Source organism: Chanos chanos, chromosome 10 (genome assembly GCF_902362185.1).
Source record: "Chanos chanos chromosome 10, fChaCha1.1, whole genome shotgun sequence".
NCBI lineage: Eukaryota > Metazoa > Chordata > Actinopteri > Gonorynchiformes > Chanidae > Chanos > Chanos chanos.
The window spans coordinates 20,921,237-20,944,735 of record NC_044504.1 but is presented as its reverse complement, the minus strand read 5'-3'; the positions used below and the strand labels follow the sequence as shown (position 1 = coordinate 20,944,735).

The 23,499-nt window shown below is 42.8% G+C and overlaps 1 protein-coding gene across 4 annotated transcripts in view; it reads right to left on the bottom strand.

Annotated features, from left to right (window-relative positions):
* Positions 1-23,126, bottom strand: part of qkia (QKI, KH domain containing, RNA binding a) — a 59,810-nt gene extending 36,684 nt beyond the window's left edge. For all 4 annotated transcript variants that reach the window (XM_030786721.1, XM_030786723.1, XM_030786722.1 and 1 more), the window contains exons 1-2: positions 22,749-23,126; positions 4,954-5,096 (exon numbers count right to left, since the gene is read on the bottom strand). In XM_030786721.1, coding sequence (XP_030642581.1) covers positions 4,954-5,096; positions 22,749-22,893 — 288 coding nt within the window. In that variant the 5' untranslated portion in view covers positions 22,894-23,126. The remainder of the gene's footprint in view (positions 1-4,953; positions 5,097-22,748) is intronic.
* Positions 23,127-23,499: the final 373 nt, after the last annotated feature.

The following is a 23,499-nucleotide window of genomic DNA, read 5'->3' as shown; positions in this document are numbered from 1 at the left end:
CAAAACAACTAGCAGTTGGCTTGATAAAGATCAATCTAGAGCAGTTAATCTATTATTTAAGATTTTTCTTTTTAATGCATGTCTGGGGATCATACATTTTCATTGTATGTATTTAGTAAATACTAGTAACTAGTAAATACCATTTACTTTGTGAATGTTCAATTAAGGCTTAAAAAAATAAAGATATTTTTGTTATTACCATTTTGGAATCGAATCAATTTGGAATCAATTCCGGTTCAATAAGAACCTGAATTAATAAGCAGAATCGGAATCACTAAAATTTAAACCCTAAAGACTACTGCACTCTGCTCTGCACTACTTTATGCAGGGCTGCACTGATGCCTGGCTCCCTGTTGCCCTCGACTCAGGCACATTAATGTTAGCACATTTGTTTTTGCTTTTTTCCTCCCATCCTTTTAATGCCAGCGCAGAAATGGACTACACAGCATATTTATTACCTCTGTGCTAGCAGTTGTCATTGAGATGAGGAGGGAAGACTGGGGACAACAGAAAATCCAACAGGTTTAAAGACAAATACTATTAACCTGTGATCTGTGCTGGTTTACATTGTTAAGAGTAATGCAGACAAACATCTGTCAGTTGAAAAATACTAAATAAATAAATAGCATCAACAACTCTCAAAAAGGCCAGACTTACTCAATAAATAAGGCTGTCAGGAAAAAAAGGAATTTTCATCTCTGAAAAAATTAAATACATGAACACACAAAATAAATATATGAAATTCACAAACCATAGAAAAGTGGCGTGCACAGAGCAGTACTGGAATTTGATAAATAAGAGCACTTTAGAGAAAAGAAAGGAGGAAGGGGGAAAAAGGTGGAAGTCATTTGCGACGCTCAATTGCAGTCATTTCGCTTCAAAAGCTTCAGTAATAGCCTGGAAATTAAGACTGGGGAGGCTCAACACAATCCAACAGATGTTCCCTCTATCCCGAGTCTCCATGGAGACCCATTTACTTAATAATAATTAAAAAAAAGGAAAAAGAAAAAAAGAGAAAAGAAAAGAAAAACCAAAAACCCCCGCCATGACAGCCATCTCAACAGATTCATGAGGAAGATCTGGCCTGATGAAACATTAATGACCAAAGAAAAATGTATGAGGGAATCTGCACTCAAATTTAGAACTTTGAGGGCTCAACGTATAGATCCAAATACTCGTGGTTGTGGATGGACTACTAAAAGTCACAGTTGCTGTGGCTTTCATCTGCAATCACTGAAAGCTAACAGAACGTAGCAGACATGAAGAGAGCCTTCAGATGAATTAGACCTCAATCACAACAGGAATCTTGAGTCTCTGACTCTACAAACTGTCACTGACTGTAGTGAAGACAGCATTAAATCATTCATAAGAAACAAAAACCAGCAGTTAATGATAATAATAATAACCTGATCTAAAAATTTAGCAAGTGTATAAGTAAATCATTATGTTTAAAAGGAACTCTATAAAGCAGATTTGAAACTTAGAAGTTGTATTTGGAACTAATGCCACTGTTATAAGTTCCACAGTACAAAACATGAATACTATAAGGACCACAACCTTTCACTCTCAAAAAAAAAAAAAAACAGCCACCCCCCCTTAAAAAGGGGCATGATTCAGAGCAGAGCAGAGCAGAGCAAGGTCCCTTCCTTAGGTCTGATGATACACCAGTGTAGACAGTCCCCTAAGACTAGTCTGTCTGTCTTGTCTGAAAGCTGTAGATCTCATACACAGCATGTGAAGAAGCAAAGCAGGGACAGAGGACTATTGTCTTCCTGTTCTACATCAATTACATCAGCCCTCTGTCTCCCATTGGACACAGTATCCCATTCTCCACACCTCTGCAGACTGAGGGCCAATGCTGCATGTATGAGAGAACACACCAGTGATACCCAACAACTTGTGCGAAAATTCTTTGCTGTGGAGTGGTGCATCTGTTCATTCAAGAGTGTGTGAAAGTCACAGGAAGTAAAACGACATCTGCTCTTCTGGCTTTACATAACAGCTTAAGTGGATGAGTGAACTATCAGATCAGCCTCATCTGTTACTATTACACAGAACCACTCCACGCATAGTACTGTAGAGGTGTCCTGCACACACACACACACACACACACACACACACACACACCTTCCTGTGGTGGGGGAATTAGAACAGGGGCATCTTGACAGGACGAGTTATTTTTGTGAGAGTGACATGCAGCAGTGCAGCGAGGGACCAGGGCAATCTAATTACTTGGTATTGGGATGGAGCGATGAAGGAGGGAAATGGCTGACAGAAAGAAAGAAAGACTAGGAGATATGGGAGGGAAGCAAAAGGGAAGGTAATAACTATGTAATTCTTAAGTGTAAATCTTTAAAAGACTAAACAAGTGGAAGTGCTTTGCTTAACGCTAATGGCTCACCATGTGTGCTTGAAAAGCCAGTCATCCTGGGAGGCCACCAACTCACAACACAACCACGAAATTAAATAAACGTCAGGAAAAATCTGGGAAACTGGTTCGGAAATATGGAAGACAGGAGGAGAGGGGGAGAAAAAAAATTCTCCTGCCTAATGATTGTAATTACGATATCTTCAACACTGAAGAGAAACAGCTGTGATATGGGTGCAGGGAGAGGCAGGTTTTGTTTTTTTTTCCTCTTCCTCTGCACTCAGTTCTGGTCTTAGGCGTGAGAGAGTATTTTGGCCTGGGGAGATCATCTGGTTTTGGAGGAAGCAGGAGGTGGAGGCCCTATTTTTCTCACCTTTAGGAAGCACAGACTTTCTGTTTGCCTGATTGTTTTTCCAGCTGAACTCGCATCAACCCATGGGTCTCTCAAAAATAAAGCCACCAGCATAAACTGCCAATTTAACGTGTTCTGTTAATGATAACTGCTTCGGTCTGGGTCTTCTGCGGGCTCAGGTGTGGCTGGACAAGGCCTCTGTTTTCATGTACGCTCTGTTACATTTCACAATGCAATTATAGAGGAGGTTAACCTAAGCGTTCACTGTGCTTTGTGGTAAGTCCACCTGAGCAGTATGTTTGTCAATCTAACCATCAAACCCGAAGGGACAATTAATCTGTCCATCACACTGCTGAACCAAATCAGACGTATTACACCCTTCACTAAACTCAACTTCCATTTCACTGTGTTGGCACAGTAAAAAGTACACACCATAGCACGAAAGAACACTCAAGCCATCAGAGAAAAATTGTGAGTGCAGACAGGACTCACTGAGGACACTGGCCTAGTGTTCCTGTATGCTAAACATCCTGCTAAAAATGGATACAATTATTTACACCTGCTATTTTCCTCTTTCTATCGCATTACCTTACTAATTCAGTGACTCTGGTGTTTGTGTAAAATAAACAGGCTTGGACCACAATGACTCATCTTATCCACAAGAGGGAACCCAAATGATCCAACTGGGCCCTCGCCCTCATAAACACATTACCAAGTTACAGTCTGCACAGAAAAGGGGAATTTGGAGGTCAGCTGAGGATTCCATTACACTCCAGCTGAGTGTGTGAGTGTGTGAGAGTGTGTGTGCGTGTGTGTGTCACTTTCCACTCCCTGTCCACATGCTGTCCCACATGCTCCCAAAAATTGCCCAGGGTTCCACTCGGTAGCAAAGTTTTGTAACCCTTCCAGATATCTTTCTCATGTTTCCAACAACTGAGCCATTCCACAAAAGCTTCAACTGGCTCAGAGGCTAACACATATGCACACGCATTTAGTTTATATATACATCAGTTCACTTGAAACATTCCCCCCAGTGCAAAGACATCAAATGCATGAGTGGGGGGGGGGGGGGTTGGGGCGAAGAAGGGATAGAGGTAGGTGAACAACTACACAAAGGGCAGAGAGAGCACATTAAAGAATCAGTTGTGTTTTAGCCAGGGGAGCCATTATGACATTGGAAGGTTATGAGTGAGTGTCTACGCATGTGTGTCTGTGTGGAGTGGCACTGGTCTATGGCGGTGCACTGCGGCATGGTGGGGCAGGGAGTTGGATGGGGCGCCCTTTATCAAAGCTGTCAGGGGGAAAATGCATTTCTCGCTTGACTGGAGCCAACACCCACTCCCACCCCCCAGCACCACTGCCCCCCTCTACCCACTCCCATGAGCAGGATTAGGAAGAGAAATGTTGCTCCCCAAGAGGTGACGTGGGCATCCCTCTGTGAGATTAGTCAGTTGGCTGACTGAGAGGGGATAGGAAGAAATTGTGGAGGTGTTGACCCCTAACTGATCACATACTTCCCATCACTCTTTGCATAGCATGTTAACTGTAACCAACCAACCATAGCAACACTGTCCTTATGTCTTTGCTCTGTGTACCAGCAGAGACAGGAGTGTGAGCTGTTTACTCTCTGTTCATGTTTAACGCCGTGTTTCTTTCAAAAACACAAAGATAAAAAAAAACAAAAACCCAGAAAACGTCCACTACAACATTCTCAATGAAAACCATATTTTCCCTCACTGTGGCAAACATGCTCTCTGACACTGTCTTGTCATTCAGGACATTCAACACGAGCTCCTCTGGCCTTATTTTTACATACTGGTTATTTTTGGAAAGAGACTTTTCATCTCGGTTCACTACCTCCCTCCCTTTACATGCCCCCATCCACACCTGCTCGGCCGTCTCCTGTGGAGGGCACAAACAGCTGTGGCTGAATCGCTCTGTGGCAGGGAGGCCCCTTTTACGTAAAGCAGGGCAACACTGATCTGTATTGTTAAACCTCTCTCTCTCTTTCTCTCTGCCCTCATCTCTCTGTGAACACACATACTGTAGATGACTTCAGGCACTGCACCATAACCCATGTCATGTGGATTAACGTTAACATGGTACATTAGCGCTTTAGCACGATCAGTGATGTGGTTTGATCTAACTATGTGGTGATGGAGTGTAAAAACGCTTGCACAAGAAGGAGAAGCTGAAGTGTGATATTGCGTGTGTGAGAAAGAGCGACACTCACATCTGGGTACTCTTTAACAGGCACAAAGAGTTTCTCCTGTAGGTGAACGATGGGCCCTACAGGCTCGGGTAACTCCAGAGGGTGTTTGTCCACCAGGCCGTTTACTGTGTCGTTATACATGTCCTTCCTCACTCTGTTGATCTCTGCACATAAACAAGAAACAAAGAACAACACGAGTTAATAAGCTCTAAGACAAACAGAGAAGAAGAAAAGAAAAGAAGAGAAAAACAAAAAAACAATCCAACCCACGCACAAAAGCCCTAAGCAGCACCTTATATGTGACATCTAAGGGTGTGTGTGTGGGTACGTGTGCATTTGTTTGGGTTAGAGTTTGTGTGTGTGTGTGTGTGGCTGCTTGGCCTCTGGGCCGTCAGAGAGCTGGCTGTTTAAATAGTCTCTTTGGGCAAAAGAGAAGTAGGAGGAGAGCAGAGAGGAGAGAAAGAGAGAAGGAAGGAGAAGATGGTTCAAAGAAGGAAGATATGCTCACTGCTCTGATCCGACAGTTAGATAAAAACTGTGCTTGGCCCGAGGGAGGGCCCCTAATACACTCAGAAAAACTCACAGAAGAGCAGCTGGACATCCTCATAATCTAATCCAAAACATCACTGGGAGTTACATATGTTAACACACAGTCACCGGGATACCACTGAACTCTCACACACTGTCGACTAGATGCACGTTGCCTGAGTTGATACTAAGATCAGTGATTCCTTCCAAAGGAACTGTAATGCAGACACACAGAAAAACATACCTAGGGTTACACAAGTGCGTCCAGACACACAATGCTTCACGGACAAGGATAAACACACACTCAGACACAGCTGTGCTCTGCCTCTCTCCCTCAGACAAGAGCTCATTCACAAAACGGTTGGAGGCCAGATGAGGCCTGACTGCAGCAGCCAAAACACGATTAACACACAGGATGTCCACTCATTGGACACGCTCACAGTTTCTCATGCCTGTCCCGCACAGTTCCCTGTGCCACAAACACATGCACACACACATACGCACACTCACGTGCGCGCGCACCCTCACGACCAATGTACAAAGCAACAAACCAGACAACACAAGACAACAAAAGCAAACAACAAACCAGACAGCACATATCAGTGCAGGGAAAAACAGACTTCACTTCTTTTGTTTTTTTTCATTTGTTTCACGTTCTCTACCGGATCAAATGCCCTTTGCTGGACTGCACATGAGCCAAACAGCCCCAACTGGGTCATGAGTTTTCAGATTCGTATGGCCATCCCTCCTCTTGTCAGAGGGTCCTAGTAAACAGCAATGCTATTCCCAACATAGGGATAATAACAACAGTTAGGCCAGGGGCCATGTGAGGGCATGCAGTGGGGGACAACTGATACACAAGACCTTGCTACTACAGCAGCTATTTAAGCCACATCTTCAGAACTCAATATGCCTGGAGACGTATGGATGAGCCATGGGATGTCAGAGGGCTCTGACCCTGACCACTACATCTCCTGCCTGAGTAGAAACACTCCCCGTTAGTAAGAGAGGGAGTTGTAAGGCAAGACCAAAGGAAGAGCAAATCTAGGGCTGAGAAAGAGACAGCAAATGACTGACTGGAGCTGTGCTCACGTCATTCACTCTCAAAATACCACATACTTGTGTTCATATACACAAACATGTCTCTCCAACTCACACAGAGTGAAACACACTCTCTTGATAACGTGGAACTCCACATTCATGTGAAATGGAATCGACACATTTCACATTTTTGAGAAACATATGGACAACAGCTGGATGGAAAGTCAATAGCACACGCTCCTGAAGGGAGATGAAGCCAAAATGTTTTAGGCAGGTCTACGCCGCAGTTCCCCTCCAGTTCGTTTCGTAAGATCTCGGCAGACTAGCATATGGAACAGACAGTCCAACCTTGTGTTGGGAGCGTGTGTGCCTGTGCGTCTCTAAAAGAAGTCTGGCAGAACATAAGCTTTCAACACTATTACAGGAGTTCCAGAGAAGGAAAAAAAATAACTGGGGCAAAGGAGAGAATGAACACGTGGATAGGTGGTTATTGAGCCTCAGAATTCCTTGCCCCCCCCCCTCCCTACCCCCACCCCCACCTCACCCACCCCCACCTGATTCAGTCTCTTCGCACAAAATGTCACATTAACATAAAGAGGCAGGGCTGGGCCATCAAGCGAGACGCACGACATTTGACAGCCTCTAATTTCAGCACCCGCTAAATTCCCCTAGCAAGCCCTTTTTTTTTTTCTTCCCAATCACTTTGCTCACCTAAAAATTAGCCCCTGCCGAGTCCAACTCCCAATGAAATCATTTGTCTTTGTCCATTCTGCCAAATGACGCTTTTTTAGAGAGGTGGAATAAGGTGTTGAAAAATCAGTGAAGCGTGAGGAGCAAAAAAGGGGGAAAAAAATTAAAAGGGAGGACAGAAAAGGTAGAAATGAAACAATACAACAGACAGAAGCAAGCACAAACTGTGCATATTCTACTGCAAAGTTCGCCTCCATTTTAAAATGCTAGGGTTTTTATCCAATCAGTCCTCCTGATTGCATAGGGACTCCAAAGAGAGTAAGTGCCGGTGAAGAAAAAAATCATACTTCAAAGTTCAAAGTTATGAAAGCAAATATATGTGATCATAAGCAAATATCTCCTAGGTGCATCACTACAGTTTTTAGGATGAATGAGACCGAGACTATCTGGATAGACTGTGAGATCATACAACAGGAGACTGACAAACTTTACCTTTCAGAGGTAACGTTAATCAAGTGAAAACTGAAACTAGGGTAATGTTTGTGTTGTTGACGTTTACTGCTTATAGTAAAAAAGTGTGTGAATGGATCCTTTCTGGGTAGTATATGACTGCACCAAAGCTCTGTGTCACTGTGACATCGTGGCTAGACTATAAAACCCAAGTAGCCTTTCTGTTCAATTTCCTCAATTCTCTCTTCCTCCTCCTTTTGGACATATAAACCAAACTGAGACAGTCTTCCAACATACGGACCACCCGGCTGCCTGCTCTAAAGCAGTCTTTTTTTCCCCCGACTCAGTTTTTCCTCTCTTTTTTTCCTCTGCTGTTATCTTTCTTTGTGCTAGAGCAAAGGCTAATACATTATTCTCCTCTCTTCTCCGGGAAGAGGATTCCTTAGCGCCAGCCTAGCACCTCAGCAATAAGATATCAAATTCTCCACCACACATGAACCTGCACTCTGGGGTGTACCATAGTAGGGTGCCGGTCTATGTTTAAGGGGAGGCAGAGAGACAGAATGAGAGAGATTCACCCGTTCACTTTCTCTGATCGTTCAGCAAAATCTTTCAGCGACGATCTATGATAGAATTTGTACTTTGAATATGGTGAGGGAGAGATTTTTTTGTTATTTCTTTAACTCCTGAAATCCAAGTGGTATAAAGGAGGGGAAAAGGGGGGGGGCATCACAGAAGGAATGACTCTGAGACTCTGAGTCCTGGGGGGTCTCACAGGTAGTCAACTGAATATGCTCTCCCTAAGAGTAAAAGAGATTACAACGAGTCATAGCCATACTTACACTCACACACACACACACATTTTACACATCACGTTTTTCCACTTCTGTTCACCCACAGTATGGAACACGTATCTTAGAACTAGAAGCTAAAAAAAAGAAAAATGAAACATTACATAAGAGGGAAAAGATATATATACATATATATATATATATATATATATATAAAAAAAAAGCTACTACTGTGTGTGATGCTCCACTGTTGGTAAAATGAACTTCATTTCAATGTGTCATACACAGGAGTCGTTGCTGTTGAGGCTACTCAACTTTTGACACTGCTCAGCTATAGAAGTGAGCTGTGAGAAGGCCTGTTGAAAGATATGCCAAAAAAAAAAAAAAAATTAAAAATTAGTGATCTAGGATACTGGGTGGAACTCTATCAGAAGGACTAAAGCAAAAAAAAAAAGTAGCTGTCTGTTCAGTCTCAGTGCATGCCTGTGTCTCAAATCAGAGTGTATCCTAATCCGTGTGTGATGGGACTTGTCAGCTAAAGTACTTCTATGCAGCGGATGATTAACTAGATCAGCTGTGAGCTGCCCAGTATCTGAGACACTCTTCTCCCTCATGCCAACTGAAACCAGCCCCATACTCGCTGGCTGCAAACATCTGTGACAGTTTTTTTTTCCCCAAAGCCTTTTCTTTTACATTATTCTTAGTGGAGTCTAAGTGATGAGAGCACATAAATGGAAATAAATAAATAAATAAACGAAATGAGCCACATATCTGGACTAGAATGGCTTTTGAAAAGGGAAAAAGAGTAAGGAAGAAGTGGCTGAGATGTGACTTCAGTGAGGTACAAGTTTTTCCACTTTGAAGAGATGCACTTTAGCTATCACAAAGCCCAGCCAACCAGAGCAGCAAAAGGATTTGGGCTTAATGTATTCCTTCCTTTATTCGGGCTGAAGACGACTTCATCCAGTGCAACACTCCACTCAAAGCTAAGGCTTGAGCCATAGAGAAATAAGAAAGGATTTTTTTCCATGGAGAGAAAAGGGAACAAAATGCAGTATTCTTATGACAGACCAATGACATTGTGGGTTCTTAATGAAAATTCACACTTAAGCTGTTATTTAATTTTTTTTCCAGTTCATTCTCCAATTTCTTCTCTGCAAATTTTACCACTGGCTCACCACATGTGAATTCTCTGAAAAAAAAAACGTGTTTATTTACAAAAGTAAATAATTTAAAAAAAAAGAAAAAAATTACATAAAATATTTTTTTTAACTGTTTAATAAAGACCTGTATTTTATGTAGTTATCTGCATAGGCAGTGACCGGTTGCATCTGAGACAAAGCGAAAGCAAAGCCGGTGCTGAACAGGCCTGGGCACGTGCAGGGCCAAGGCGTTTAGGCAACAGACCTCTTTCTCTTTTTTTTTCATCTGTCTGGTGAGGCACTTGGCATGGCGCCTTTCACATTGCACAGCAAAGACAAAAGAGTTTCAGCATGTGGAGCAGGGCCCAAACTAATTCCCTCACCAGAACACAACCCTGGGGATGGCAAAAAAGAAGTGAGAGGAGTGACAGTGCAGTTTTCAGAGCCAGAGGGAGGGGAAGAGATTTACACCATTTTGGGCATTTGTTTGCTATCGCAGCAGAGTGAGAGAGAAAAAAAAAATCCGTCACCAGGTCTTTGAGGAAGGTCTAAATAGGCAGCAGGGATAACAAGACTTAGAAATCCTTTCACCTCCACAGCCTCCTTCTCCCTTAGGGCAGACAGGACATCTTGCTAAACTAAGTGTTGTCTATGGCAGAACAGTGGCCCTGTAGACCATCACAGGCACTCTGAAGTTTTCACCGTTCTGTCTTGGGGTGCTGAACATTAGAAGGTGATATATCATTGTATAAAATACCAACAAGCAATTAGTGCTGCAGCAGTGAGCGGCGTAGCTCCCTTTGTGGGAAAACATGTTGAATACTGTGAAAATGGCACAAATTCACAAAATATTCATGCCGTCATAACGAAAACTGCAATGAGGCAAATAAGACATTATTGACATTGCTGAGACATTATTGAGCTTGCTGTGTTGACACAGAGTTTCCAAAGACAGTCGCAAAGTAAAATTGGCAGTGTTAAACTAACTCCCACAGAGTTAGACTGGAATCATTTTTACTCTCAAAGTGTTAATCGGGACCAATTTTAACACTGAAGGAGTTAAATTAACACTGCTGATCTCTATAGAGATCACAGCAAAACCTGTCAAGGAAAAGTGCACAAACACAAAAGCACTGACTGAACAGCAGCACCCCAATATCTCTCTGCCTGTATGTTGTGTGTTTTCAGTTCAAAACAGCTTATTTCTAGACGAGCCTCTCTAATAATTACTCAAGATTCTTTTTTAGGTTGGGATTTGATATAGAAACAGTGTCCCTTTAACGGAATCTAAAGTGACAGGCAAGTCTTACATTAATATCTTTGTGTTTGTGAGGCAGCCGAGGCTGGCAGCAGAAACAAGCACCAAATGTGATGTGGCTTAATGTGCCTATTGGCAGCAGTGGTCGGATGTGAGGCTATGACAACTCCAATAGGATGTGTCATAGCCAGTTAGTGTGTGGACAGAACAAAGACGGAATAAGCAGTGACACAGCTACACTGAATCTGGAACACCCAGAGACCAACCAAGCTCTGTGGATCCAAAGCAGACCACACGTTTCTCTGTTTTGAGAGAAAGATAAGAGAGTCATGGGAAGAAAAAAAAAAAAAAAAAAAACAGGACTGGAAAGCAGTCTGACCTGCATGTGAAAAGACAACCTTCAGAGAACCAACAAGGAAGGACTTGTATGGGTTTTGGTCCAGTTGCAACAACAATACTACTAAGGCCACAGTATCAGTCACTGGCTAAACCTGCCAAACAGGGTGTCTTAACTGAGCGTTCTCCCTCCTCTTTCATATCTCATCACATCTCTTTCTCTCTTAAAAACAGCAAACATCCTAAAAGTCTTTCTATTTTCTTCTTATTCCCTCTCCTATGGCACCCTCCACACTGAGTAATAAAAGACAAAGAGCACCTCTCTGCAGTGCTATTAAACCTGACCTAAATTTAGAAGAAACAAAAGGGATCATCAGATTTGATGATGTGGAGGAGGTTTATGGAGTTGGGCGGACAGTATGGGGTGCAAAACGTACTCAATGAGGCGTGGGAGTGCCAGTTTCAGATGTAGGGGAGGCATTGCGTCATTAGACGGAGGGTGGGAGGATGGCAGATATTGCCTGGATGTAGTGCTTTAATGGGGTCCTCTTAATGGACGCCCGGCAGGACGCAGCCCTTTATTACACAACACATGATGGGTGCTTTAGGCAAGCACCCTGGGGTGCCCATCGATGAGACAGTATCACCATGTCAGCTACAGAGTTAAAGGGGTCATGGAGAGAGAGAGAGAGAGAGAGGGAGTGAAGGTGGGGGTAGAGAGCAGGTGGGATGGATAGGAGAGATAGAGAGAGATCCCCAGGGACAAGAACAGGAGGTGACGTCAAAGTCGCTAAACCCACAGACAATTTCAGCAGCAAGTCACAACACTGCAGGATCCAAATAACCGGGGTACACTTACAGGGTTTCAGAAAATGTATCAGTCAAGAAAATTCAGACTGCACAGAAGTGTTTTTCATGTTCAAATATTTGCAATAAAACTTCTAGGAGTTCTCTCCTACTGAAAGAAAGGAAAAAAAGAAACATTTGCGATGTGATTGTCTGTGACTGCCTTCCTAGACAACATAATTTCCATCAGAGTCAGTCAGTCACATCCCTGTTGATCTGAGGCTGTCAAAGATTGGTGAATTCCAGGTCAATTCTGAGACCATGAAATTCCAGGACACACATCTATTTAAGATGTTTTAATTTCTTTAACAGATGCACAGGATGTGATAGAGAGAGCTGATGCATTGATCTGTCAAGCAACATAAATATCATACCACTTATCACATTGGATAAAATCCCGTTCAGTTACACATAATTCAATTCACATGGCTAAAACTAAACCTATCACGTAATCTCCTTGCATCCACATTGACCTACTGCTTTAGTTCTGAGAGTGCTGAGGCAGAACATCCTCATCTTACTACACTCAAACACACACACACACATACTTCAGTATGTGGCAGAGGGAGCTGGAGTACATTATGGGGGGATGTGAGATTAAAAAGAAGAATAAGAGGAAAAAATAGCTCAGGATGTTTGGCTGACAGTGCTATGGTGGAAAAGTGAAGGGAAGTCTCCTGTTTGTTTTCACAGTCCACCACTCGCCTCCTCTACAGATGTGCCTGTAAAGACACAAGCCCTCTTCCTGCCTATTCTACACAACAGCAGGGCAGGAGAGCAGAAACCTCCAGCAAACCACTCTAAGGAGTCAACCACAGGTCAGGCCGGCAAAGAGGATGTCAGAAGCATGAGGATAACAAAGAGCCAGTCAGATAATGCGCAACGCATCATTGCTTTTCTCGCCCCATCCCCAACTTCTCTTCATGTTAAAAGCAGTTCTTCACTCACTCACTTACTCCTTCACACAAAGCAACAGGAAGCCAGTGTAGCCTGCTTCAGGGCCCCCACCATCCTACAATGACAGGAAGAGTCCCTTTGTCTGTCCGATGAGGAAGGAAGGAACCGCTCACTCAATGTGCCAAGAGTAGATAACCACAGTCCAGCTTCCTCCTCAGCCTGCCAGACCTAGCCCTTCACAAAACTTATGTCTCCTAGGATAAAATCCCAACAGCTGACACTGAGGGAGCTAGACCGCTATGTCAGCCTAAGCCAAAGATTAGAACGGGCTACGACTCAAGGGTGTAAAGGGGCATCCCTTCCCCTTCCCCATTCCTTAATTCTCTCTTTGTCCCTTCACAGATGACGGGCAGTGAGAATCTGACGAGCGCAGAAAGCAATCAGCGCTAATAGTTAACTACATTTAACGCCGTATATGTGATCAGATCTTCATGTCATCGTATAGAGTTGCCCATCTACTGTGATGGAAACCAAGGTTTTCTGGTTGCAGGTCTGTCTGAGTGTGCAACATGTATTATTAAAGTGTTGCCAATGCTCTTACATCCTTTTGTTTAAATTAAGGCTCAACCAAAGTAAGTGTCTTTATGTGCTCAGTCATAGGGTTCAAAAGGCCTGACATGAACGAGCTGTGGTTGTTAAGTTCTATCAGGTGGTTAGCTTGAACACAGTGGCCATGAAAATACACCCAGTGCAGAGGCAGGGATGTAGGAGCTGTGCAGATACACAGTGACCCAGGGCTAATGCAAACAGACAAGCCCTGTTACAGGCCTTTAATGTCGGCACTGGTCTTCAGATGAAAGTGTGGAAATGTAGCCCGCAGGCTGAATTATACCCATCAGAGAGAGAGAGAGAAAGAGAAAGAGAGAGAAAGAGAAAGAGAGAGAGAGAGAGAGAGAGAGAGAGAGAGAGAGAGCATATGGAGACAATTTCAGAGAGCTAACACAGAGCTGGGGATAGGGAGTGACAAGGAGTCTATCATACACTATGGAAACACGCCACTGTCCTTTACAGATAGACAACTGCTCCTAAAACTGAGAAGGAGGTATGAAAGAGTGATAAGGAGTCCACAAGAGAGTAAGAGACAAAGGCTGAAAATGAATAAATACTCTGCTAGTGGTTTTCAGCTTTCAAAGAAAAGCAGAAGAAAAAACATCCCATAGAATCTGATTTCAGAAGGGTGTCAGATGTTCAGTAGAAAATAAGGTGTGGAGCACTGACGTCTTGCCACAGGCAGTATGAAATGGTGTCAAACACAATATACGAATGTTTCTCAAGAGGAAAAATGAACAGAAGGATGGGGGGGTTGGGTAAGAATGAAGAGAAAAAGAAAACAATGTAAAAGAGCCGTTCTGTCCGGCTTGTCGGACACAGGCAGTGATTCACTGGTGCTGTCCCTTGTCTCAGAAAACCTTGTCCATGTCCATTATTGAGCAGAACGTGACAGAACACTCTAGAATCTTCTCGCCAATCGCTCTCCACCACAGTCTTAGCGACAGCATTTTTGTATGTGGGAATGTGTTTAAATGGCATCTCTTATCTTATCTAGAACCACAATAAAACGCAGCTTAATCTTTGTGACAAGGCATCATTATCGTTTCTAACTTGAGATCTGGCTTCTGCAAATTACTACAGCTGTGCAATGACTGTCATTTTCTACTCTCTGGACATCACTGCACGCAAAAAAAGAAAAATTACACTCTAAAATATTAATAAACAGAAATATCCGAACCACAATACTGTTTATTGATTTAGGCCAATAGCCATGGACAGAAATGTATGATGTCATGTAGCTGGCATTTATATGTGTGTGTGTGTGGGGGCTGCTCTAACAGAGGAGTTTTTGTCACAAGCATGGGCTACACAGAATACAGACAGACGGCCACTGACCTTCTCCACTGCCAGAGGGGTGACCTCATTCTCAGCAACACACACACACACACACACACATTCTCTCTCTCCCTCATTTCAGAGCACACAATCAATCAATTCACTACACCAAAAACACAGTAGCACACTAACCCTTTCATAGTCCCACCAAGATTTTCTATTGTTTTCCACTGAAAGATTTTGCTGTTTCTCCAGTTTTATGGTGTCAAATGGGCTTTTGTATTTTCACAATTGAAGCCTAATTGCACAAAAATGCCATTGAGTAAGCTTCTTATCTGACTAAGACAGGAAGGAGGCAAAATAGAGCCTACCCACAGCTCTGGAACTTTAATTGCTACACTGTCAGTGCGGATCAAAGTCTTTAATAGCAGATTTTAATCATTTACAATGTAAATGAAATATGAAAATTGAAATATGCGACCTAGTCACACACACAGTTCTTCCAAGTCTGGTAATACTAGCAAAGGCCTGAAAACATGCAACACGCTGACTCTCATACCCTCTGGACAGCTTAACCATGTGACTCCTCATGTGACACTCTTACATGCAGTCAAGTAAGAAAAAAACTGTTACAGGTTACACAAGAGGAAAGAGAGGAGGAAAAATCCGCAAGACCACAGCTACAGTAACTACTGCTTCTCAACCAAAGCATTATTACAACAAAAGCAATGTGTGTCTGAGGATCAGGGGCGTTAGATTCAGCTGTGGGATTTGGGACTATTGGGTGTGTGTGTATGTTTGTTTTTTGCTCTTGGTGCTCAGCGATCACACTCTACACACACACATACACTAAAAGAGCACAAATGTGAGCTGCTGTTTCAACGTGAAACAAAGGACTTTGTAATTCTCAGAGTTAACGCATAAAAAGCCCTTTGGCATGAAGCAATGGATGAAAGATTTGCTAACCTGGTAGAGAAACTTAATGCTGATTTGTCCTTATGATACAAACATACTGAGCACTGCAGAAACAACACAAACTGGTTCTAGGTGACTTATTCAGGGATTCATCAGGCTACGTGTATCCCACAGAAGCCTAGGAGCCATTCAGCCAACCGTGAACCAAAGTGATCTGTGTAAGCATTTTAAGGAAAAAAAGAGATGGGTCCCGTTAAACTCATATTAAAAGACTTGTGGATTTCCATGTCCTGGGCTTAAAACCAGTGCTATTAGTATTTGTGTGTGCCTGCCTATATATATATATATATATATATATATATATATATATATATATATATATATATATATATATATATATATACACACACACACACATATATACATACACACACACAAACATATACACACACTTTTTTTTAGGGTTTCCGTTTGCCGGTAAAATAAATTCTTTCAGGATACTTGACCAGCAAGATAAAATCCAACTGAAAACCCTGATATATACTATACATTATTAACTATTTATTTTATTTATTTAAACTCTTTTTTTTTTTTTACATTTTTTTTTTTTAATTTGTTTTCAGTTGAATTATATTTAAAGTTCAAGAAAATCTACTGTTAAAAAGACAAGTTGTTCTGTTGCTGTTGTTGTTTTAAGTTCAATAAATGCATGATGTTTCCAAATTCAGTGAGTAATTGTGTTAAATAATCATGATCTCAATACTGACCAAAATAATCATGATTATGATTTTTGCCATAATTGAGCAGCCCTAATTACTACAATACAATATCACACTCAGATCACAAGTACAGTTTAATACTGTAAACTTAAAAGTACAATGGATTGATATGCATGCTACAGAAGGTACGATGTGCTATCTTAACCAAAACAAAGATGTACAAAGAAAAGATGGTGAGGGAGGGAGCAAACAAAGTAGGGGTGAGGAGAGAGAAGGAGGGAGAGAGAGAGAGAGAAAGAAAGAAAAACCTGAGCCTATTTCTTTGCTCTGTTTCGGAAAAGAAAAACAAAAACAGAGACAAAACATACAGGGAAACGGTGACAAATAACTCTGCATCTCCCTAGGCTCTCGATTGTGAGGCAGTGAGAGGGCTCCACCACTCATGATAAACTCACAACTACACAGAAAGGAAAAACAAATATTTGGGAGAGAAAAAAGGGAAGGAGAGCACAGGCAATGGGAGGGGGTGAGACAAAGAGAGGAGTGTTGGGGGGGAGCTGGAGAGCTATTCCAGGCAGTTGCGGAATGCAATTGGGTGAGGCCCTTCCCCTGGTTCCTGTGGAATGTGTGTGTGTGAAGGTGAAGGGGAGGGATGAGTAAACAGTGCCTGTTTCTAGACAGCCTCTCACTACCACATTTAAATTAGTCACAGGAAACTTAGGAGACAGACACACTTCAGAGAAGGAGTTAAAACACACACACAGAAAAGCGAATATCAAACAGTTACTTTTGGGTGTTGTTTTTCAAACTTTTTTTTTCCCGTTGTTACTCAAAGGATTTCATCATTCTGCCATAACAAGTCACCCTGTCCTTTCCTGTCTGAGATGGGCGTTGCTTCCTTTGTGTGAGAAGTTAGTCTGGTCTGGGCTGAGGAGCAAGGAGAACAGGGAGGAGGGACTGTGAGGAGAACTGTAGACATGCCAGAAGCCAAGCAGCGTGTCGTGACCACTGAGTCAGAGGTGTTGAGAAATGTCTGAGCTAAGTCACTTCCACAATGCAACCGTGTGACCAGCAGAAAACAAGGCTTTGTCATAAGCTTACAACAAACAACCTGCGGTACATCTAAAACAGCTTCTAGCATGACAATGTTCAAACTGAACTACACGAACCCGAACACTCGACTATTTAAATTCAAATAACTTCACAAATAAATAAATGTAAGAGTTTAATGCTAATGCTATGAGGCAGAGAGAGAGAGAGAGAGAGAGAGAGAGAGAGAGAGAGAGAGAGAGAGAGAGAGAGAGGCGGAGCAGGAGACTTGGTAGAGGGGAAGGCAGGGAGATAAGGACCCCCTGCACAGGCAGTACTGAGGGCCACAAGATAACGGGGCAGCAGCTGAAGGAGGAGACAGTTTTATCAGACAAGCTGGGGGGCCGGGGTCCCAGGGCTAAGGGCCAGGTGCCAAGACCGGCCTAAACGAGACACAAATGTGCAGGCATCAGATAGCAAACCCCCAAACCAACCTTCACAGCAGAGAGAGACAGAGAGAGAGATAGAGAGAAAGAAGGACAGAGACTACCACATCCCTGTTCTAACCCTGTCAGCCTGTTCTTGCCACCCAATTTATTACAAGTCGTGCAAGGGGAGCGAGGAGAGACAGGTGTGATAGAGTGAGAAAGGAAGAGTAGGGGGAAAAAAAGAAAGGAAAAAAAAAAAACACACACACACACACATTATGGAAGGTACCTCAGCACAGCAACTGTGAGAATGGCTCATGTTAATTAAATTCTACCAATAAGTGGTGCTTTGGGAGTGTGTATGTGTGTATGGGGGTGGGGGCTTATATAACAGGTTTCAGCATGCCAAAAAAACCCACACCACGCTCTGCCATTCCAACACACCCAGCCTCTCTCGTCGAGGCCCTGGGCACTGTCTTACTTTGCGAGCGGCAGTCCATCTCGTTAGACGGGAAATTGATTCCGTGTTGAAGGTTGATGCGGGGTGCTTGCCCCAGTGCAGAACAGGAAAGAGAGTGTAGGGAGAGGAAAGGGTCATTCTCTAAAAGGAAATGAAGTGCAGCAGTCCTCCTCATCAAATCAGCAGAAACGAGGAGGGGGAAGGGGAGGGGGACGGAGTAGTGAATGAGTGAGTGAGAGTGAGAGAGAGAGAAGAGAGAGAGAGAGAAGAGAGAGACAGAGAGAGAGAGACAGAGAGAGAGAGAGGAACCTGTTTTGTCTAATCAGCTTTGTTTTTGTCTAAACCTGAAATGTCTAATCTTTATTAAAGAGTGCATTTAAGCACTGCTCCCAAGAGGCTTCAGTTAACTCCACTGCACAGTGAACTGACCTAACAAGGAGGAGAATTCTTCCTCACAATATAGAGTCAACTCCAAGTCAGTCTAATCACTCAAACTCAGAACAGCAAACATAATGAAGGCAGTCTACACTGTCTGTGATGAATAGGACACTCTCTGAGTACTGTGCTTGTGCAGCAAGGTCTGATAATGTGATAATGCTCCTTTTTAAAAACCTCAGAGGCTTGTGCAGCGCACACTCGGTTTCAACTCTTCACTCGTCCCCTGTGCTATGTGAAAGTCTCAACACACGCCGCTTTTTCTCTCATCTGTTTTGCTATGAGAATCTAACTTTATCTATGACTACCACCAATACCTAACTACCACTAACTCTTTGGCTTGATTTCATGTACAAGAGGGAGTATGTCAACGGATTAATACGGAATGACAAACTGTGAGCAGACACTCTCAAAGTCTATGATTCAGTACCAAACTTTCTGTCCTTCATTCTACACCAGCGTTCCATCTCCTGCAAAGGGAAAATGGATACGGCACGTCAGTCGTCTCTTGTGTTCCTGTATTTAGACTGCTGGCACATCAAATGAAGCTATAAAAACACGCTGGAGGGTGTCACCTCCAAAAAGACGGCAATGGCATCGGTGGGGGGAATTTACTGGAGGCTTGTCACCCTCCCCCCCCTCTCCAAATCTAAGTGCCCTTGAGTGGCTTGACGCACGTCCTTATTTACAAGAGCCGACTAACACACACATGCACAAACATGCACCTTCAGTGGGTCTAAATTCAGTTCCAGAGTGGGTGCAGTTGTTTTCCACAAGGGTCACAGGGGGTAATGCACAGGGTGTCAGTTTTCCTTCACCATGGAAACAACTGTGCACACACATGCAAGGAGTACGTAGCTAGAGACATGTGTGTAAGTGTGATATGTGTGTCTGTGCAGCTGTCATAATGACTCTGGTACAGAGACAACCAGGGAAAGACAGAATAATAAAAAAATAAATAAATATAAAATTAAATAAATATTTGTACCCTACTTTCTCTTATCCTCCTTTTCTTCTCCACCTCCACTCTGTGAGTAAGCGCTAATCTGGTTTTCAGGTGAATACCCTTGTGTTTTAACAGCACTGACATAGGAAACAGATGGTATAACCAGTTGGTTTGTTGGGTACGGTTGAGTGCTGCAGTATCATGGTTTTTGCGTTCCTCTTCAGCACAGAGCTCTCATTCAGTTTCTCACTCCCATTCCCTTATCACTGGAGTGCTCCGCAGTCACCTTGACAAACCAGAGAACAAACCACTCGTCTCTGAGTGACTTCCACGCTTCCCAAACACTGTACTACCACACTCCCTGACCAACTGATCTGATCCATCACACAATAGGTTTCTGTTTCCAAGCACCAAAATGAAAAGAAAAAGATTGTATACTACCATTTAGCCACCAGCCCCCCACCCTCCAAACAAATGAGAATGCTTGTGCTTGAAAACATACCACTGTCCCACAAACTGCTACACTGTTCATTTGCATAAGGGAAATCAGCATGCAAATGAATGGGATAGCAGCCCATCAATGCAGTGATTTACTTTGAGCTGAACCTTTGTAAACATTAAGCTGAATGTGTGTGTGGTTCCTTTGAAGAGCCAAAGAGAAAGGAGGTTAGTATCAACTCCTCTTTAATCCTGTTTTACCTAGACGCTGACTTTGTACCACTGAGACTCTGAAGAGTGACTGGATACAATCACAGACCCTACTGAACAAAGTGCACTTAAATCGGTTCACTTTTGTGTACCAGAGCTAAGGCTGTACACACACGCGCGCGCGCGCACACACAGGGTTTTAATGTAGTCACCCCCATGAGTACCCTGGCTTCAGTGTGGCGTCAGAACCGACAGCTGCGTGAGAAATCTCTCAGGCAGCCACGGAGAAGACCAAGTATCTTAAAAGGAATACTCTTGCGCAAACACACCCAAATAGACTATCAACAATAAACCAATCCCAAGTGATGTTCATTTACACAGATGGGCCCATACCCTGAGCAATGTCATCTTATATAGAGCTGGCTGAGGTACCAGAATGAAATAATACTGTCCTCAACATTCTCAGTTACTTGTCTAGGGTACAATGAAAATGTAATGCAACTGAAGTTAGAATAAGACAGAAGTAACCAAACTGCAATCTTAGCATATCATTTGGAGGGTAATTCTAATTTTACACAAATTAACCACAGAAATATTAACCTACTCTGCATCAAAAAGGCACAATTTAGTCACAGAACTGTGATATGGGAGAGAGAACAGAACTGTCTGCAGAATTTAAACAGCAACGAAATCTAAAATCTCAGTATCAGTCTTCCATCTCAAAGTATGTGACCAATGCATCTACATGGCAAACAAAACTCGTTTTACCGGTGCTGTGAGGCGAGCTCTTACGTTTCTATTACCTGACTGGAAATAGCTGCGCTCTCACGAAGTACTACAGAATAATCGGGGGGGGGGGGGGGGACTACATCATGACAACGTTCGGGGTCGCTAAGTAAATATCAGTTGTAGCGAGACATTTGACAGTACAGAAGCAACACTACAGGCATTTCTGTAAATATTTCCCTAGATTATTGTACTGTTATAGTAGGCAAGTGTTAGATTTAATTAAACGCTTGAGGACTCACATGAAAATTTAGGAACTGGATCACTGACCGTTAAGATGAAATATTTGCAACACAAAATGTAAATCCATGTAGATATGGCAAATTGTTGAATACCTCCGGGGAAAGTGGCGCTCTCTAGCGTCCCCTGCTCTATTACATAAACCAACACGACTCGGTGTTGATGAAATCGCGTTTGTTTATTTCGCTACACCGCAACTGTGTTATTTCTTTGACAAAGACACACAGAAAAAAGATTTCAGTAACGATACATTTTGTCGACATGTCTAACATTATAGGACTATACAAACTCAGCAATGTTTTAAGAATCACGATTCATACTACAACTAATAATGCACAATCAAATTATTTATTGCTACCTTTGGCCACGGATGACAAGTTTTGATCTAAAATGAAATCACCAGACGCAAGCTATGTCAGTGTTTATATCCACAGGTTAACCTGACCTTATTGTGGCTCCTTTCCTCGCTGAACCATTTGGAGCCTACCTACCCATTGTCCATTGTATAGAACCCTTAAGGAAAACCAAGGATCGCCCAGGGGCACATTCCAGCATTATGTAGCCTTGTCCTAGTCTGCAACAAATTCCTTCACTGATGTGAAAAGATCCTTATCGGAAAACAACTGCCATTCCTCTTATATATGGGGCATTGGTGGATTGAGGCAGTTTCTTAAATTGTTGTGTCCATGTTATTTACGGAATTGTTTGAGCCATCATATTTGCCTAACGCGAGTACTCTGGTGAGGCGAGTTCATTTTTTTCGCAAATTGACCAAGGTTGCTCTTGTAGCTAGCGAACTCGGCTATCACTTGCCAAGTTCCTCTATGATTTCTAACTAGCAAGAAAGTTTACAATTTTTCTCCTCCAACAGCTACACACAATAAATATATAGATATGATAGGGAAAATCTTGAAAAGGGAACTATTAGTCTATGAACTCAAAGGGAAGGAGAGGTGACGTTAAGAAACGACCAACTTAAAAGTTGTAGAGCTTTCCAAGGGTAAAACTTGCTAACCGGGCTAGCAAGACCTCAGTACCCTCTTGAAAAAAACTTTTCACTTCGGCGTTGACATGGGTTTAACAAGTTCAACTTGACGGCAAACTGTAAAACGCCATGCCTAACGAACAACATTTTTTTTCACAATTTCAGAGGAAACTAAACACTTGTTTGACAAATTCAAAAAGTTGTAAAATTAGTTACGTCGTTTTCGTTAACGATATGGCCACCCAGCGTCACTTTAGCTTGCCTGCTACTAGCTTCAATGCTGTGTATGCGCCAAAGCATGCTCACATCGAGATCACCCTCTCTTAACTACTTGTTCCCTACCCGATGATCATTTTTACCTTCATCGAGAAGCCTTTCGAGATGTGTAAAGATGCCACAAAGGTTTGGTAAACTGGTCATCAGCTTCTTTTCGTTCAGTAACTGCATCAAATAGTCGGGACTCGGCCTCGGTCTTTCCTTCACTTCGATCTCCCCGACCATCATCTTTGCGTCGCGAATTCAAACCCAAACACACAATCCTTCTCTATGAAAAGGAGAAAAAATGGAAAAGAAAAAAAAAACTTGCAGGTCAAATCCCTCGTTCCCCCCCACCGTTGTGTTCACTGTAAACTGACCACCCTCCGGGTAAATGATCAGATATTTGTTGTTGTTGTTGTTTCAGGAGAAATAAAATAAAATAAAAAACAACCGCTATCTCCTCCCAAAGAGTCGTTCGACGTTCACGCGCCGTTACTCTCCTCTCCACTGTGTGCTCACAGGGACGTTTCGAATCACCACTGTCTGCGCGATAGAGTATTCACCAGAAGCGCTCGACCATCTGTTCGCCGATTGGCTGGAAACATTTTGCAGCGACAGATAATATCACCAATGAGCATACGCTCTTTGACATGGAGGCGGTTCAGTGCCAATAGATATCGACGGTTAAATGATCTACAGAGATTAGAGCCAATTGTGAACACAATGCTGACAGGTATAGTTACCGTTAGAAAATGTTACTTTGTGAGGATTGACGCATCAGAGCCGCTAATTATTAGTGAAACGAGTGACTGCATTTTAATAAACTATTTTGCTCATTATTTATCAGACTTT